The 18,862-nt window shown below is 36.3% G+C and overlaps 1 protein-coding gene across 7 annotated transcripts in view; it reads left to right on the top strand.

Moving 5' to 3' along the window:
- Nucleotides 1–18,862, top strand: part of TRIP11 (thyroid hormone receptor interactor 11) — a 66,212-nt gene that overhangs the window by 31,161 nt on the left and 16,189 nt on the right. For all 7 annotated transcript variants that reach the window (XM_027120367.1, XM_027120369.1, XM_027120365.1 and 4 more), the window contains 5 exons: nt 2,668–2,808; nt 3,394–3,587; nt 7,042–7,205; nt 9,315–9,418; nt 14,896–14,995. In XM_027120367.1, coding sequence (XP_026976168.1) covers nt 2,668–2,808; nt 3,394–3,587; nt 7,042–7,205; nt 9,315–9,418; nt 14,896–14,995 — 703 coding nt within the window. The remainder of the gene's footprint in view (nt 1–2,667; nt 2,809–3,393; nt 3,588–7,041; nt 7,206–9,314; nt 9,419–14,895; nt 14,996–18,862) is intronic.

The raw sequence follows: 18,862 nt of genomic DNA, 5'->3' as shown, positions 1-18,862 counted from the left end.
CATGCTACATCTTTGACAATGATCTGAAGTACGAAATACATTGTACATTGTGACACAATAAGCACTTGTGTGTGTGTGTGTGTGTGTGTAAAACTGAAACAAAAGTTTCAGGAATCAGAAATTACCCTTACTACATGTGATGCTCTCTTAAAAGAAAGAAGTGCTGGGTGACCCATTAAATTGATTTTTATGAATCATTCACAGCCTGGTATTTGAAAAGCGTTAGCTATGAATAGTACTTTTCACATAAGTAGACTCAATAAATATTCTAATCCCAGTTGTGTCATTGTGTGACTTTGGGTGTGTTTTGACTTTATTGGTTTGTTTATTCACCCATAAAAAGGAAGGTTGTATTGGTTAAAAGTGTCAGTAGTTTTGATATATTTAAATGTTTACATTCAGTTGATATTTGATTTTGATAAGAATGTTTTGAAGACCCAGTACATCATGCTGTGATCAAAGCTATGGGCTCTTTTGATGTAGTGCCTTTTTACTCTTATTTCTATACTTTTAGTGGTGGAAATTTAGCAAAGAAATGAGGCAGAACAATGGAATATTAAACAACTGCTTCTTTTCTTTTCTTTTTTTTTTTTTGTGGTATGCGGGCCTCTCACTGTTGGGGCCTCTCCCGCTGCGGAGCACAGACTCCGGACGCACAGGCTCAGCGGCCATGGCTCACGGGCCCAGCCGCTCCGCGGCATGTGGGATCTTCCCAGACCAGGGCATGAACCTGTGTCCCCTGCATCGGCAGGCGGACTCTCAACCACTGCGCCACCAGGGAAGCCCCAACAACTGCTTCTTGAGTGTTTACATGCTGCGGGGCACGAGTTACAAAATGATTTAACTTCTTTTGCCAATTAAATTCTATTTTAAAAGTCTCGGATTAAAGTTTGTGAATGCTTGATGTAGTTTTCGCTTGATAAGAAAAGTCTTGCCTCATTTTCCCCTTCTTTGTCATCTGATTAAATAGGTACACTGATGTATTGAGTTGTGCTCCTCCTTTCAGGAATAGCTTCTTAGCTTCTTATGGTACTGATATATATTCAGTATGAAAAAGACTGGTAGAGGGTAGAAGCTTTCTATTGCTCACTAGCCAAAATTGGGTGTAGCATCTTAGGGCTTGTAAGAGTACAATGGAGGAGAGGAGGACAATAAAGTATTCTTTTTATATGTTTTTTCCTATTGTAGTTTTAGCATCTTGTACAGTCTAATTCTATTTCATTGACATTTATAGATCCAAAGTGTGCAGATTTAATTAAGGCTCACCTACCTTTCAGGAAGCTTTCCTAAGTTAGTTAAGTTGTACTTAAGTATTGTATTACTTGAGGGTAATTGGCATAAACTAATTGATTTCTTATAATATTCTATATAATTGAAGAATACCTTTATTTTGAATATAACAGCATTTTTCTTTAGGGAGACAGGAGTGTTCTCAACAGGAGATCTTCAGCTCTTTATTTGTCAAGCATTTCTCTGATATGAAAAAAATGTTTAACTGAAAAACTGTTTGGATGATATTGGCCTTCTTTTCCAGGAGGGGGTGTTGAGATAAAAGGAACAGATGGTTTTATGTTTTGGTTTCAATGATTTGTCCTGGGGGACGTGTTATATATTCTTAAAGAAATGGAAAGTTTACATGAAAATGTAAAAATGATACCAATCTATAAATAGATTCAGACGATATGCACTTCTCAAACACAGAAAAGAATTGGCTGTAAACAGTCAGACACTTTTTTGTGCTTTTTAGAATTCTAGCTGTCATCTTAAATTCATGGCCCTACTTCTGCAATGAAAGGTTATCTTTTTTTCCTGCCGGCTTTAATATATTGTTCTTGCATGGAAGGCATTCAGGAATAAATTTTCCTAACAGTCTTAGAAAGATAACATTCCAGAGTTGCTTTGTTAAATTGTTGCCAAAATGTTCTTTTAAAATAGGCTGTGCATGTGAAATGACTTTCCTTTTTCTCCTGTGACAGCAACTCCACACTGTTACTTTCCCTAACAACAGTTGCATATGCCTGATGAATAGACACACACACACACACACACACTCTCTCTCTCTCTCTCATTCTCTCTCTCTCTCTCTCTCCCTCCCTCCCTCCCTCTCTCCCCCCCTCCCCCTCCCTCTCCCTCTCTCCCTCTCTCCCTCTCTCCCTCTCTCTCTCTCTCTCTCTCTTACTTTTGGGTGATCTGGGGGTTTGTGTATGCTTTGTTGTGTAGGGTAAGTTTGAAGAGATTGTGTCTTTTGAGTTCTTCTTAAAGCATTTTAAATAAACTTTTCCTTTAAGAATACTTTCAGATTATTAGAAAAGCTGGAAAGATAGTACAGCATTCCCATATACCTCACACCCTGTTTCCCTTTTAACATCTATGTTACTATGGTACATTGGCAACAACTAATGAACCTTTATAGATACATTAATAGTTTCTTTGAATTATCTTAATTTTTTAGCAGATGTCCTTTTCTTGTTCCATGGTCCCATCCAGGATACATTATAGTTAGTTGTCATTGTCTCTTTAGGCTCCTTTAGACTGTGACGGTTTCTCAGACTTTCCTTGTTTTGGATGACCTTGACATAGTTAACTGAATTTTTAAATTATTTAATGAAGAAATGTCTTTTTTTAAATGTGTCTTTCTTTAAAGCTAAAGTTATTTCTTTCCAAAAGGGCAAGACTGGGGAGTTAAATCAACTTTTAAATGCAGTTAAGTCAATGCAGGAGAAGACAGTTATCTTTCAGCAGGAGAGAGATCAAGTCATGTTGGCCCTGAAACAGAAACAAATGGAAAACACTGCTGTACAGAATGAGGTATACTTTCACTTTAAAGAAATAGTGATTCAAACACTTAAGTCTAATAACTCTTAAATAAGAAAACTATAAAGATTATCAATTAAAATGAATTTCTCTTAGGTGATTTTTTTCTTAGTCTTACTCTGATGCGCTTTAGTAGGATTTTGATCTCCCAAAGTACGTCCTGTTTCAGTTTTCAAGCAAAAACCATGATCTAATCATTATGTTTTATACCTGAAATTAAATTATACCTCAAGAAAAGAAAAAGATGGCATATCTTGGATATAAGAAAAATTTCCTACCCACAAAGTATGAAAAAAATGAGATTTACTGAAAAAGTGGCCTGTCACAAAAAGCCTAGTACTTTGTACAATTATTATAGCCACAGGGAATGAGATCTTACAAAGTAAACCTTCCAAATGAATATTTAAGATGATTTCAGGAGCCTTTTTTCTTAGCATAAATATATCTTGGAGTATGAGAAATTAATATACAATTAATACACTTCAATAATGGGGAAAGACTTGATAACAGAGTGGCTTGTAGGAGGGGAAAGGGGGAGCATTTTATGGAAGAAAAATAAAAGAAATATCCTCTACCTAGGTTCAACATTTACGTGACAAAGAATTACGCTTAAACCAGGAGCTAGAGAGATTGCGTAACCATCTTTTAGAATCAGAAGATTCTTACACCCGTGAAGTTTTGGCTGCAGAAGATAGAGAGGCTAAGCTAAGAAAGAAAGTAACAGTACTGGAGGAAAAGCTAGTTTCATCCTCTAATGCAATGGAAAATGCAAGGTAACTTTTTCTTTTTTCTTTTTTTTTTCTTTTTAGTATTAGCATTAATTATATACTTCCTGAGTGTCAGACTCAGAATTTTTCATATGCTACCTTATTTTATTCTCACAAAATTCATTATCTCCATTTTATAGACTAAGAAACTAAGGGTAAAGAGGTTTAATAACCTTCCCAAGGTCAGGCACACAAAGTGCACATGTAGGTTTCACACTTGGGTTTGTAACCCTTATCCAGATCTGGCATTCAAACTGAGGTTCCTCCAGATCTTAATTGTTATCCTAGATAATTGCTTCTCATCATTTTAGGAGGCTAGACTTAAATTCTTACTGATTTAATTAGCGTTGCCAGGTTCCCCAAGAACTAATTTAATTTATGTGATTTAATTTTTAATCAAGTGATATAAGGTTGAACAAAGTTTGGATATTATAAAGGAGAGAGTAAAGGAAGTAGCAAGGGAAAGGCCTAGGTCAATGTGAATTAACTCTTGGCTTGTTAGAACTTTTGAGTGACCAGGTCCCTGCTTATATATTTTTAAATTTTATTTCTCTCAATAAAATGTGTTGTTGTTTTTTTTCTTATTACAAAAACATATTTTCCACTTCAGGAAACTCACATAAACCAAAAGAACATAAAGCCACAGACTCTCTCATCCAGAGATAATCTTTTTTTGTGCGTTTGTATGCTTCTGTATATGTGTGTATATATTACATATTATTTTCTTAAAGCAAAATTGAGATCATACTATTTATACTGTTTTGTAACCTGCTTCTATCAGTTAATAATATGAATATGAGTACACATTAAGCCATATGTTCCTGCAATATCATTTGTGGCTGCATAGTATACCATTATTTGGATTTGCCATAATTTCTTTAACCCACTCATTTATTATTAGACATTTAGAGTGTTTGAACTTTTCAGAATTACTAAGAGTGCTGTTTTGTTTTTTATATAAGTTTGTTTTATTTTTGGCTGCATTGGGTCTTCGTTGCTGAGAGCGGGCTTTCTCTAGTTGTGGCGAGCGGGGGCTACTCTTCGTTGTGGTGCACAGGCTTCTCACTGCGGTGGCTTCTCTTGTTGTAGAGCACGGGCTCTAGGCACGCGGGCTTCAGTAGTTGTGGTACGCGTGCTCAGTAGCTGTGGCTCGTGGGCTCTAGAGCGCAGGCTCAGTAGTTGTAGCGCACGGGCTTAGTTGCTCCGTGGCATGTGGGATCCTCCTGGACCAGGGCTCAAACCTGTGTCCCCTGCATTGTCAAGCAGATTCTTAAGCACTGCGCCACCGGGGAAGCCCAAGAGTGCTGTTTTGATAACCCAAAATAGGTATTTTTGTGTTGATGACAGATTATTTCCTTAGTGTAAATTTTGAGAAATGGAAATTCTGATTGAAAGGCTGTTTTTAAAACGTTTGAAATGTACTGCCAAATAATCTTCCCAAAAAATCATGTCCATTTATCTTCCCATTAGTTGTATGTGCATCTTTTTATCTTTTTACTTTTTACTGTATGGTGCTGAGGGAAATATAAGGATATAGTAGATATTATTTTTGCAAAGAGATTATAGGCCAGTAGAGATAGTATTTCTGAGGGTGAACTCCTTACCCCCTTTGTAGGATGTATTATTGTACCTTCAGACTCAGAAGAACTTGTTTAAAATGAGAATCAAAACAGTGAGTGAACATTTGTGTATGTGTTTCACATTGGCAGAAATAGCAAAACATCCTTAGTCTATAAGATTGATCATCTTTCCTTTCAATTTTCAGGCCCTTATTTTCTCTAATTGAAATAGTTTCTAATCTCTGCCTATTTTTGTTTACTATTCATAATAACTGCAGAATAACCTTCGGAAGGTAGGGCTGTGGTCTTGTTTCTCCTTTTTTCAAAACCAGGTTAGACTGTCATGATTTGGGCCCACTGTTTTTCTGTTAATCCCACCTATTCTTCAAATAGCACTTCATGATGAATTATTTGTTTAGCACCCCACTCCTCAAATCCAAAATCAATCCCTAGTGTGATGTTTTTCCTTTGAACCTGCATAATATTTTGAGTCTTTCATAGGGCACTTGTATTTTTCTTAGGGGTATTTGTAATTGTTGAGCTGTTTTACACTTTCTCCCACCCAACGAAGTGTAAGGCCACCATGGGTAGGAATGATGCCATTTATGTCACACTCTTCCCACAGTATACATTCTTACACATAGTTTCATAGATGTTCAGTAAATATTTGGTGTATAAGTAACTCAAATCTACAGAATCAGATTATGGTGTTTTGAGCCCTTAACAATAGTAACATCTTGTTGTATTTATTAACTTTTTGAATGACATCACAGTTCATTTCATCCTTACAATCACCCTTTGAGTGATTTGTTAACCAGCAAAGTTGAATAAAGTCCAGGGACATAAGAGGGGAGAGTTAAGTCCTCTGGTTATCAGTTTACTGCCTTTTCCAAAAGAGGGTGCTATTGGGTAAAATTTCTTCAAAGTGAGCTGCTCTTAATGGGTTTTATTGGCCTGCTCTGAATAAAAACTTAACTGGATATTAAAAACCCAGGAAAGGCTATTGCAGTATTTTGTATGTAATGTACATTAAGGAAGTACCTCGGTGACATAAGCCTGGATAGATGTTCTGTAATTCTCTTAGGGATCTCTGATTTGGGACAGGTGTAGGGGTTATTATATTTAATGTAAGCAGAAAGAAAGATGACAGTAAAAGATGGGATACCTTTGGAAAGTTGTGAGTTCACTAGGATTGTGAGTGCCAAAAGCAAGGCGGGTATCAGAATCCATTGCTTGTTGGGTTGGAGCTGGACAAAACGACTTCCAAGATCCCTTACAACTTACAAGTTTATGATAAATTACGTCTTAGAGTTTTAGCCTCGAAACACAAAGTTGCAGGCTATTTTTAAATTTTTCTTAAGCTGACATACCTTGTTTAGCCCAGTTCTGTGTTTAAAATGACTGCCATTTGTTCAAAGTCACCTTCACAGGAAGGATGATTGAATTAACAAACGCAGGGAGGACGAAGGTCAGAGGAACTCTTCAAGTTTCTTTGAAATCTAACTTGAATTTAATGCAATAAAATGTAGGGAAGGTCAGATTCATAGAGACAGAAAGTAGAATGGTGGTTACTGGGCGGAGAGGGGGTTATTGTTTAATGGGTGTGGAGTTTCGGCTTGGGAAGATGAAAAAGTTCTAGAGATGAGTGGTCGTAATGGTTGTACAGCCATGCAAGTGTACTTACTACCACTGAACTGTACACATAAAAATGGTTAAAATGGTAAATGTTATGTGTATTTTACCACAATAAAAAAAACATAGGGAAGAGGTTTCATCTTGTTAAAGTATCTAAATACTTTGAATATAACTTGGATTTAGTGCAGTAAAATGTAGGGAAGGTATTTCATCTTGTCAAAGTGTCTAAATAGAAACAGTTTGACTTTTATTCTTTTTGTTTAAAGCCATCAGGCCAATTTACAGGTAGAGTCATTGCAGGAACAGTTGAATGTGGCATCGAAGCAAAGGGATGAAACTGCACTACAGCTTTCCATGTCTCAGGAACAAGTAAAGCAGTATGCTCTGTCACTCTCCAACCTGCAGATGGTCCTGGAGCATTTCCAGCACGGTCAGTTGTATGACCAGTCTTTCATTGAAGAAGAGTTATTGTACGGTTGACCCTTGAACAATGCATGGGTTAGGATGGATGCCTACCCCCCATGCAGTTGAAAACCCATAACTTGAGTTCCCCCGAACTTAACTCCTAATAGCCCACTGTTGACCAGGAGCCTTGCTAATAACATAGTCAATTGACACATTTTTTTGTATGTTATATGTACTATATACTGTATTCTTACAATAAAGGAAGCTAGAGAAAAGAAAATGTCATTAAGAAAATCATAAGGAAGAGAAAATACATTCACTGTACTGTATTTATTGATACTATAAGTTTATGTCATCTGTTTACAAAATGAATTGTCTATTAGTACCTACATCAGTATTCTCTTATATGATAGAAAACCCTGTAGATATTATACATATTACTAACACTAGACATCAAAAATGAAATGTGTGAAAAAGAAATTCATATTTAGGTATAATGATTCGTGATTGATAATGAAGAAGTAGCAATATTATTGCTTTATGATAGCCTAACCTTTACACTAATGAATGGTTATAAAATTTTTATGGTATACAGTAATATAGTCATATTCGTAATATAGTACTGGAAACGTTACATTTTTTTAAAAAACCGCTTACTTGTGATGATAGGCTGATATGCAGTTTCTCCAATTACAAGAGAGAGAGGCATACCTTATGGTAATGTGATTCTTTGGAAGCAAAGTTATAAAACAGTAAGAAAACTAACATATTGTTAAATTTATATTATCACTCACCTTCTGCCTATGTTAGGATAGACTAGTATCTATATGTATTTCAAGCATTCATCACATAACCTTTTTCTTAATGTTTTTGATATTTCTAGTCTATGTGGTTCATCTGCTTTTTCAAATTGTCTCAAATCTCCAAAAAATGTTTCCAGTATATTTACTGAAAAAAATCTACATATGGTGGACCCATGCAGTTCAAACCTGTGTTGTTCACAGATCAGCTGTAGTTTTGGGAATTTTGGCTTGAGTGCTGTTTTAGATTAGGCATAGGGAAATCTTTGAAAGGTTACCCACTTGTAGGGGGAGAAGATAAGTAGCCATCAACAAATTAGACTTTTCTTACAGTTAAGAGTAGAGAACATAAACTGTATATACTAATTATTAAAAAAATTATTTTAGTGTCATATTATGATACTTTAGTTAAGGCGAGAGGTGAGGGAAGTATGAGGGTAACGTAGTAAGGATCACATGATAAAGGGGAATACAAAGGAAGAGAGAGGCACACATAGGAAAAAAAAAGATAGGTGTTGAGATGTTGGTTGGAGGTTGAATCCACTAAAGAGAGTTAATCATCAGTAATTACTCTTTTGAAGTATTGATTAATTTGTTCTTAGCTGTTCATCTATACTTGACGGTAACTGCATTTTTCTAGTTCAGGTGGAAAGTACTCTTCTAGGCACATAGTAATAGTGACCAGAGCACACGTACCCTGATAACCAAATATGCTTTTTCACATCTACCTCCCATCATCAGATTTACCCCCTTTAGATCATTCACCCATCCATTTGTCAACTCGTACATTCTGTAATTACTGGCAATGCATGAACTGCTAGTGAGGGGCAGGCGGTTAGAGGATGTGAGGCTAATGAAGTTAAAGAAGTTACAGTTAAAAAAAAAAAAAAAAAAAAAAAAGAAGTTACAGTTTTGTGCCTGAGAAAACTTTACATTTGTACATACGTACATGTCAGGGTTACTCCTATGGTTGAAATTTTGAATTTTACACGTAAGAATTCTCTAGGTCTGCTCTGTATAATACTAGAGTAGACATGTGTACAAAATAGTATGGTACTGAGGCCATAGAGAAAGCTTTGCTAAAGAGGAAATATTTGAGTAGAGTTCTGAAGGGAGGGAAAGTTTGCAAGATGGACAAGGTGGAGAAGGATTTAAGCAGAGGAAAGTGATCTCATTACTTTAATTCCAGTTAACGTCATCACTAAGGCATATATAATTTTCTTGTTAAGACATTTGAACTATTTTTGTTGAATTATTAAAATTTCAAGTGGTTTAAAATTCTAATTTTATCACACAATTACAAAATACTAATATAACTTTTTTTTCCTCTTTAGAAGAAAAAGCTATGTATTCTGCTGAACTAGAAAAACACAACCAACTTGTTGCTGAATGGAAGAAAAAGGCAGAAAATCTGGAAGGAAAACTTGTATCATTACAGGTTGGTTGAAATAATTTACTCTTGTAAATTTTATTATGCACAAAACAGTTACTTGTAGAATTTTTGTCTTGGAAATAATCTCCTATACAGTTAATTTTTTTTTTTCTAAACAGTTAATTTAGTAAATGTTGTCACTGAGGCATAACAGTGAATAAGATATTCAGGATTTCCCTCATGTTGCTTATAGTTTAGAATAGACACAGCAAATACGAGATTTAAATTTTTAGCACAGGTGGGCATTTTAGAGATCACTAAAAAAAATTAGTGTAAAATTTTAACTGTATAATTTTCTGTTTTCAACAAAATATATTGGGTATTTTATTTCACATGGATTAAAATAATGTGTATTATCCCATTAGATCTTCTTCTTTTGCACCTTAATTCTTTTTTTTTTGCTGCATCTTTTTTTTTAACATCTTTATCAGAGTATAATTGCTTTACAGTGTTGTTAGTTTATGCTGTATAACAAAGTGAATCAGCTATATGCATATGTATATCCCCATATCCCCTCCCTCTTGTGTCTCCCTCCCACCCTCCTTATCCCACCCCTCTAGGTGGTCACAAAACACCTAGCTGATCTCCCTGTGCTATGCGGCTGCTTCCCACTAGCTATCTGTTTTACATTTGGTAGTGTATATATGTCAGTGCTACTCTCTCACTTGGTCCCAGCTTACCCTTCCCCCTCCCCGTGTCCTCAAGCCCATTCTCTACATCTCTGTCTTTATTCCTGTCCTGCCCCTAGGTTCATCAAAACCATTTCTTTTTTTTAGATTCCATATATATGTGTTAGCATACGGTATTTTTCTCTTTCTGACTTAATTCACTCTGTATGACAGACTCTAGGTCCATCCACCTCACTACAAATAACTCAGTTTTGTTTCTTTTTATGGCTGAGTAATATTCCATTGTATATATGTGCCACATCTTCCTTATCCATTCATCTGTCGATGGACATTTAGGTTGCTTCCATGTCCTGGCTATTGTGAATAGTGCTGCAGTGAACATTGTGGTATGTGACTCTTTTTGAATTACGGTATTCTCAGGGTATATGCCCAGTAGTGGGACTGCTGGGTCATATGGTAGTTCTATGTTTAGTTTTTTAAAGAACCTCCATACTGTTCTCCATATTGGCTGTATCAATTTATATTCCCACCAACAGTGCAAGAGGGTTCCCTTTTCTCCACACCCTCTCCAGCATTTATTGTTTGTAGATTTTTTGATGATGGCCATTCTGACCAGTGTGAGGTGATAGCTCATTGTAGTTTTGATTTGCATTTCTCTGATGATTAGTGATGTTGAGCATCCTTTCATGTTTGTTGGCAATCTGTATATCTTCTTTGGAGAAATGTCGATTTAGGTCTTCTGCCCATTTTTTGATTGGATTGTTTTGTTTGTTTGATATTGAGCTGCATGAGCTGCTTGTGTATTTTGGAGCTTAATCCTTTGTCAGTTGCTTCATTTGCAAATATTTTCTCGGATTCTCAGGGTTGTCTTTTCGTCTTGTTTATGGTTTCCTTTGCTGTGCAAAAGCTTTGAAGTTTCATTAGGTCCCATTAGTTTATTTTTGTTTTTATTTCCATTTCTCTAGGAGGTGGGTCAAAAAGGATCTTGCTGTGATTTATGTCACAGAGTGTTCTTCCTGTGTTTTCCTCTAAGAGTTTTATAGTGTCTGGCCTTACACTTAGGTCCTTAATCTATTTTGAGTTTATTTTTGTGTATGGTGTTAGAAAGTGTTCTAATGTCATTCTTTTACATGTAGCTGTCCAGTTTTCCCAGCACCACTTACTGAAGAGGCTGTCTTTTCTCAATTGTATACTCTTGCCTCCTTTATCAAAGATAAGGTGACCAAATTGCACCTTAATTCTTTAAAATATTTTTCTCTTTATTATTATGCTGTATTTCATGCCTATAAATATTATATATAAGAAATAAATAAAATGAACCCCATGAAGAGACACCACAGTGACTTGCTGTTTGATGTAGGATAAACTTTTCTGAGTCATAAGTAGACTCTGGTGATAGCTGGTGGAAAGTAATAAAATTTATGTATCTGTCGTTAGAGGTGAATATGCTGTTTAGGCATATTAATATTCTAAACAATTGAAGACATACTTCCATAATGTTTTAAAATTTTTACTAAATGTTGAGTGACTGGAAAACAATATTTAGATAATACGTATAAAATATAAGAATAGCAATACAGCAAATACCCACGTACTCACCACCCGGTAAAAGATTGTCACCCTTTGAAGTTCCGTAAGCACCCCTCCACATCTCCTCTCCTTCTTACCACCTTTTATGTGTTTTACCCCCTTGTTTTTCTTTATGGTTTTATCACATAGATTTGCATCTTTTTACAGTACATTGTTTGGTTTTGCATATTTTTAAACTGTATGAATGGAATTCTGAACTGTATGTAAATGGAATTCTGAGGCTTGCTTTTTTTGCTTAGCATTATGTTCATGAGTTTCAGCCGTAACTGTGTAGTTACTGTGTTAGAAGTTTCATTATTTTCACTGCTGTATTCCTTGTGTGAATATGTAATTTATTTACCCATTTTCCTGGTAAAGGACATTTCCCTTATCTGCCATACAAACAATGTGGTTATGAATTTCCTTGTTTATATCTCCTGGTGCACATGTATAAGAGTTTCAGGTGTGTATCTCGATTGGAATTGCTGAATCATGGGATATATATGGGCAATTTCAATTTTATTAGATTTGGGGGCAAATTGTTCTCTAAAGCACTTGTGCTAATTTTCTCCTACCAGTGGTACTAAGAGTTCTTGTTCTACATCCTTGGCAATGCTAGCATTATCAGAATTTTTTAAAGTGTTTGCCAATGTGGTAGGTGGGAAGGGCTATCTTATGGTTTTAATTTGCATTTCTAGTAATGAGGTCAAGCATCTTTTAATATGTTTTTTCACCATTTATGCTTACTTTCTCATTAGCTCATTAACACATTAAAAAGACATTTTATTTGACGCGCTTGTTTTCAGTGGGCCAAAATATCTAGCCGGTCATACTGTTAGAAGTCCAGATCTTCTTTTTAAACTAGCTCTATTTAAAAATTTTTTTAATGTAATATATATTTAGAAAAACAACAGAATAAATCAGAAGAAACTAAGAGGGAATTAGTAAAGGTAAAAGTTGAAATTAGTGAAATAAAAAGCAAAAATGTGGTAGAAAGAATAATTAAATCTAAACGTTAATTTTCAAAAATGTCTTAGTGTAGTTTTTTTAAGCTTTACTTATTTCTTAAATATAAATGCTATGAGGTTAACAAAGTCATTTGAAAGTTTATTTAAATTTCCTTTACACTAAATTTAATCTTGTTGATTTTGTTTAAAATTTTTTGTTTCAGTCTCTCTTTGTATCAGTTAAGGTTCAACCTGAGAAGCAGAACCAGTAGGATGTGTATGTGTGTACACATATGTACACGTACACACATACATATACATATACATTGATGTATATACCATATATGGATACCTGTGAGGTTTGTTACAAGGAATTGGCAACATTGTGGGGCCTGGCTAAGCAAGTTAGGTAGGTTTGGCAGTCAAAATGGGAGGATCACATCATAGGCAGGCTGGAACTCATAGGCGTGGGCCAAAGCTGTTGTCCACAGGTGGTTAGGAAAAAAAATCACAAGCAGGATGGACTCTGGGCATGGGCTGAAGTTGCTGTCCACAGATGGAATTTCTTCTTTATGGAGAAACCTCAGTCCTGATTTCAAGGCATTTCAGCTGGTTCAATTAGGTCCGCCCTGATTATCCAGGATAATGTGCCTTCCTTAAATTCAGCTGATTTGAGCTTTGATTACATTTGCAAAATACCTTCACAGCAATACCTACCTTAAGTTCGACTGGATAACTGGGGACTAGCCTATCCAAGATGATACATCAAAAAAGCTGTCACACTCTGATTCAAGATGATGAAACTTGACCTGACATTTACATGGGTGAATCCTCTAGAATAGCCAAGAAAATTGTGTGAAAGAATAATGATGAGGAGGGACTTGCCTACTAAATGTCAAAATAGAGCCATAAATCAATACCATATTGACTAGATTAGTGGAACAGAAGGAGAATCCAGAAATGGAGCCCAGGTTATATTTGAGAATTAAATTTAAAACTAAACCCTAAACTACTTTCAGTTCAGTGGGGAAAAGGGTAGGAGGTTATCTAATAAACAGTAGATACAACCGGCTGTCTATATGGAAGAAAATGAAATTGGACCCCTATCTTATACTATATACAAAAGTAAATTCCAACTGTATTAAAGCAAGGATTCTCAGCTGGGAGTGGTGCTGGAAATCTGGGGGGTCTTTTTGGCTGTTACAGTGACTGTGGGTGGGTCTTCTGGCGTTTAGTGGCCAGAGGCCAGGAATGTTGAAAGAACTCCTACTGAGAAATACTATTTTATAGATATAAATGTTAAAAAAGAAAAATACATTCCAAGAAAATCTAGAAAACCAAGTGTGCAGTTCAGGGCAGGGAGGAGCCTAACCTAGACTAAAACTCAAGAATCAAAGTAGGACATGTGTGACTGTATTTGTAGCGCTGATGACAAAGGGTTCATATCTACTATATAAGGTGCTCTTACAAACTGATGAGAGAAAGACAGCTCAATGGAAAAATGGGCAAGATATGCAAAGATTTTTGCACAAGAGCAGATCCAGCTGTCCTATTAACATGAAAAATTACTCAAATTCACTAGTATGTATTATAGTTAGAGAAATAAAAATTAAAGTAATAAAGTAATAATGAAACATCACTTTATACCCATCAGACTTGCCAAAATTAAAAAAGAACATTTGTTGGGACTTCCCTGGTGGTGCAGTGGTTAAGAATCCGCCTGCCAGTGCAGGGGACATGGGTTCAAGTCCTGGTCCGGGAAGATCTCACATGCCATGGAGCAACTAAGCCCGTGTGCCACAACTACTGAACCTGTGCTCTAGAGCCCACAAGCCACAAACTACAGAGCCCGCGTGCCACAACTACTTAAGTCTGTGCGCCTAGAGCCCGAGCTCCACAGCAAGAGAAGCCACCGCAATGAGAAGCCCACGCACCTCAACGAAGAGTAGCCCCCACTTGCCTCAACTAGAGAAAGCCCATGCGCAGCAACGAAGACCCAACACAGAAAAAAAAAAAAAATTTGTTGCTATATTTCTTGACTTTTTGTATTTTTTTTGTAGTTTTTATTCTTATTATTGTCATTTTTTAAACTTTTGTCACCATGTTGTCTTTAAATAGCATTCTCTTTTTTATTTAGTTTCTCTGAAAGAGACATTATTGTGTTGTGAAGTGTGGGTTCTATCTTTGATACTTATTAGTGTCAAATGAACTTGCCCAAGGTCACAGAAATACAGCTTCTTTAGCTGAAAGGGGTTGACTGACGTTAAGATGTCTTCCAGCCCTATAGTTTGTGAAATAGTTTTTGCATGCTGCTTTTTAATGAACTTTTCTTCCTCAGGAGCGTTTGGATGAAGCAAATGTTGCGTTGGATTCAGCATCAAGACTTACAGAACAGTTAGATTTAAAGGAAGAACAAATTGAAGAACTTAAAAAACAAAGTAGGTTCTTTTCCTTTTCCTTTTTCCCCTACAACGCTAGTATTGAATCAGATGTAGTTTCCCCCCATGCATTGGTACAGTCGAGTGAGACCAACTGCCATTAGTTTGTGACTTCCATTTCCATCTCCCATGACCAGTTTGCTTTGATTTCAATCTGGTCCTAGTGAAACCAAAGTCATAAGTTGGCCCTGGCTGTCCAGTTAGTTTTCCGGAATATTGAGGCAGTCCAGTTGTGCTGTCTGTCACCCTGTTGACCATCAAAGGGATTGATTCGACTGACTCGACTTGTCATGGTATAACTTTTCCCTGTTCAGTCCGTGGTCATCTTGCCTAAAGCTGTCTGATATGCTAGAGAAGGCAGTGTTCTCAAGTAAAAGAGTAACTTTTTGTGGAATGAATGTCTGGCTATAACTAGCTGTTTATGATTATAGATGGTGCTTTACATGCAGGCATGTATTTTTTGATGCTTGTAAATTATCTCATAGGCCCTGTCAATTCCCGAGGGTGAGTCCTGTGTTTAGGATTATCAGTTGGGCCTCAGATAATCAGGTGGTTCATAGTGCTCTGTTAACTCTTAACTGCTGACAAAGATGGCATGCTCTCATTTAATCTCTGATGTAACAGTCCCCAGGAAGTTGAAGCTATTCTAGGGCTACATTTAGTAGATAATGATTAAAGGTTATTGGAAAGGTGATGGGAACCTAGAAATGTGTCAACTTTAGGTGTCTGGGTTAGGCACAATAGTACCAAGGCACGTAATGAAGTAATTAAGAAGTACCCCCTAACATGAAATAGAGTTAGAAGTAGGAAAAAGTAGGAGATGGTACAGCACAAATACCGTCAGACAATAAAACAGGGACTTGGACATTACGGAGGCAAGTAGACAAATCACTGAAGTGTGGATACCAAAGGACAAGCTGAGGAAGTTGGCCTAAAGCCAGCAGGAGACGGGAGATAAGAGATTGTTAGGAGTAAAAAATAATAATAAGATCATGTGAGGTATTGTCCTCAAGAAAACTTGATTCTGCGGCAAATTAGTGCCCAACTAAAAGTCCTCTGCTTTGTAAGATTCGGCCAGCCTTAGAACTCTAAATGTAATAGAGGGGCTGGAAATGGACAATAAGGAAACAATTATATATTGAGTATCATGGGCATTTTATATAACATATACTGTATTATTTAGTCTTCTCATATTTTATTTACTCTTTACAGGAAACTCTAAAGTACGTAGTATTAGTTCCATTTTATAAGTTAAAGAAACTGAGATTTAAACTGATCTTTTATCCTTGACCAAAGTTCATAATCTTTCCATGTTACTGTATTTCTTCTTGTCAGGAAAACAGTTGTTTATAATCTGACTTGTATTTTGTTCTGTATATCTCCTTTGAAGATAGGACAGTATCCACTGTGCTGTGCCCTAAATATTGAAATGGTTGCCCTTACCCGCAGGCAGTGTTTGTTGGGAAAACAGTCTAGTTAGGTTGAAAGCCAATGTAACTACAACATTATCTGGAAGACATACGGGCAACCTGGAGGAGACGTACTGAGCACCCAAGGTTTTAGCCAGGGAATTGATATCCTAGGGAAGGGCTAGACTAATGAAGGTAAAAAGGCAGTATTCTGAAGCAACTCCTTGGTCTGTGACAAGGTTGCTATATATGTCATGTTACTGTAATATTTAAGTTCACATACCTTTTTAGACAACTGCCTGTGTCATTCCCAGTAGATGATGGTAAGATAAAAAATTCTATGACTTACTGTAGTTGCTAAATGTTATCAGAGTCCCTGCACTACTTAGTAAGTTGTTTAGGCACCCATTTAAATCCTCAGTAGTAGAATATTTTTAGATTTTGATTGTAAATGGCAAGGCTTAGGTGGCCTAGGCCCCTATTCATGTAAAAAGTTACCAGTAATAATTCATTGTAAATACATAGGAACTTTGGACTCATTTTGTAAAGTTAATATTAGCCACAGAAAAAGCTCTAATTATGCTTATACAACTGGTATTTGAAAGGGCAGGCGAGAGGCCAGTGTTGCACAGACAGGAAGTGGGGGTAAAAGGACAGACAGTTCTGTTATGTCTTTAAGTCATTCTTGCCATTTAAGCTCTTCTTAACAGTCTGTTTTCTTTTATTACCTAAGTGCTTAATATTGCTTTTAGATCTCTAAACACAAATGTGATTTTATTTTATCAAAGCTGCACTCTTGATTTGATAATATAAATAAAACTTTGATTGGCTTGGTTGTTTCAAAAGAATCACTGTATATTTTCTTTCATAGATCATTAAGTACTTTAAATGTTGATTGATGTTGTAATACTGTACTTTATTTTTAATGCAAAACTTGGCCAGACAGCAAAAATATTTGCCAGGAGAAACAATTTTGAAAAAGACAGATTGGCTTTTGTTGCTAGAAAGTACATAGAGACTTGAATCGTAGAGGCAAAGTATTGTTTTATTTCTAAGCATCTGTAGACTGTCGATGATTAGTTGATATGCAGTTTCAACATTTAAACAATATTAGGAAACTCATTTTAAAAAGTGGTATTTTATTTGAAATGCTTGATTATGTAATTGCCACCAGAGATGAGATGATTCAGTCTGGTCAAACATAGGAAAAGGGAGTTATTGCTTATAACACCAGTATTAAAATAGTAAATTGTCGATGATTTCAATCATTCTTAGAGTCCATAACTGTCAGTGCCGTGTATGTGCAATTGTGGTTTTGAGTTCCAAGTATTTACAGACTTTGTATGAAGAGTATGAAGATGCCTTAATTAGGCATTAAATACTTAATGAGAACCAACTACTTGGCTTCATGTTAGATGCTGTGTGAGAGACTAGATAGGATCCCTTTTTTTTCAAGGAGCTTAGTTAACGAAGTAACACATGACATAGATACACCATAGGTTCATAGTTTAAGACAGTGGTGCTCAACTCTGGTCAGACAGTGCATATTTAGTTCTCCAAGAATCCCATGAAGGGTTAGGGACATTCCATGGAGGAAAGAAACTTGAGCAGACAGAGCTCTAAACTAGTAATAGGATTTTACTCCCCAAATGTAAGTAGTTCTTTGTCTTCTCCCCCTCATCCCCCCTGACCCACACACCAAGGGAAAGTAACAATGAAAAGAAACCCTAAGATCCTATAGGTGCTACGAGCTTCCCTGGTGGCGCGGTGGATAAGAATCTGCCTGCCAATACAGGGGACATGGGTTCGAGCCCTGGTCCAGGAAGATCCCGCATGCCGCGGAGCAACTAAGCCCGTGTGCCACAACTGCTGAGCCCGCATGCCACAACTACTGAAGCCCACACGCCTAGAGCCCATGCTCTGCAACAAGAGAAGCCGCTACAGTGAGAAGCCTGCGCACTGCCAACTAGAGAAAGCCGGCGAGCAGCCACAAAGACCCAACAAAGGCAAAAATTAAAAAAAAAAAAAAAAAAAAAGATCCTATTGGTGCTATATTTTAATAGATAATGTTGGCTGGTAGAAGAATTACTCCTTCCCTTCCTTTTAGAAGTTATTCTTTCAACATTTTACCTGAAAGTCTTCTTTTTCAGTGTAGTTCCAAAGACTTATTTCACATGCCATCCTATATTTTATTAATTTTGTTCAAACTTAAGACATTCATTAGTCCTCTATGAAGCAGATAGTACAGTGCCTTTCATTAACTATTCTGAGTTGATCAGAGTGCAGAATTTCTATGGAATTGTCATTCATGGGAAAATATACTACCTGTGGAAACCTGAACCATGAAAAGACATGTTATCTTCCTATATTCATGGCCAAATTTAACATTTTCTTTCTTTCGCTTATTATTCTCTACCATCATCCTTGAGATAAATTCCTGCTTAAGTGAAAACGATTG

This window comes from Aethalodelphis obliquidens, unplaced genomic scaffold, assembly GCF_003676395.1.
Source record: "Aethalodelphis obliquidens isolate GAN/ISIS:26980383/991018 unplaced genomic scaffold, ASM367639v1 scaffold21, whole genome shotgun sequence".
NCBI classification, from domain to species: Eukaryota; Metazoa; Chordata; class Mammalia; order Artiodactyla; family Delphinidae; genus Aethalodelphis; species Aethalodelphis obliquidens.
The sequence above is the reverse complement of the archived record's forward strand: the minus strand, read 5'-3'. Positions and strand labels throughout refer to the sequence as shown.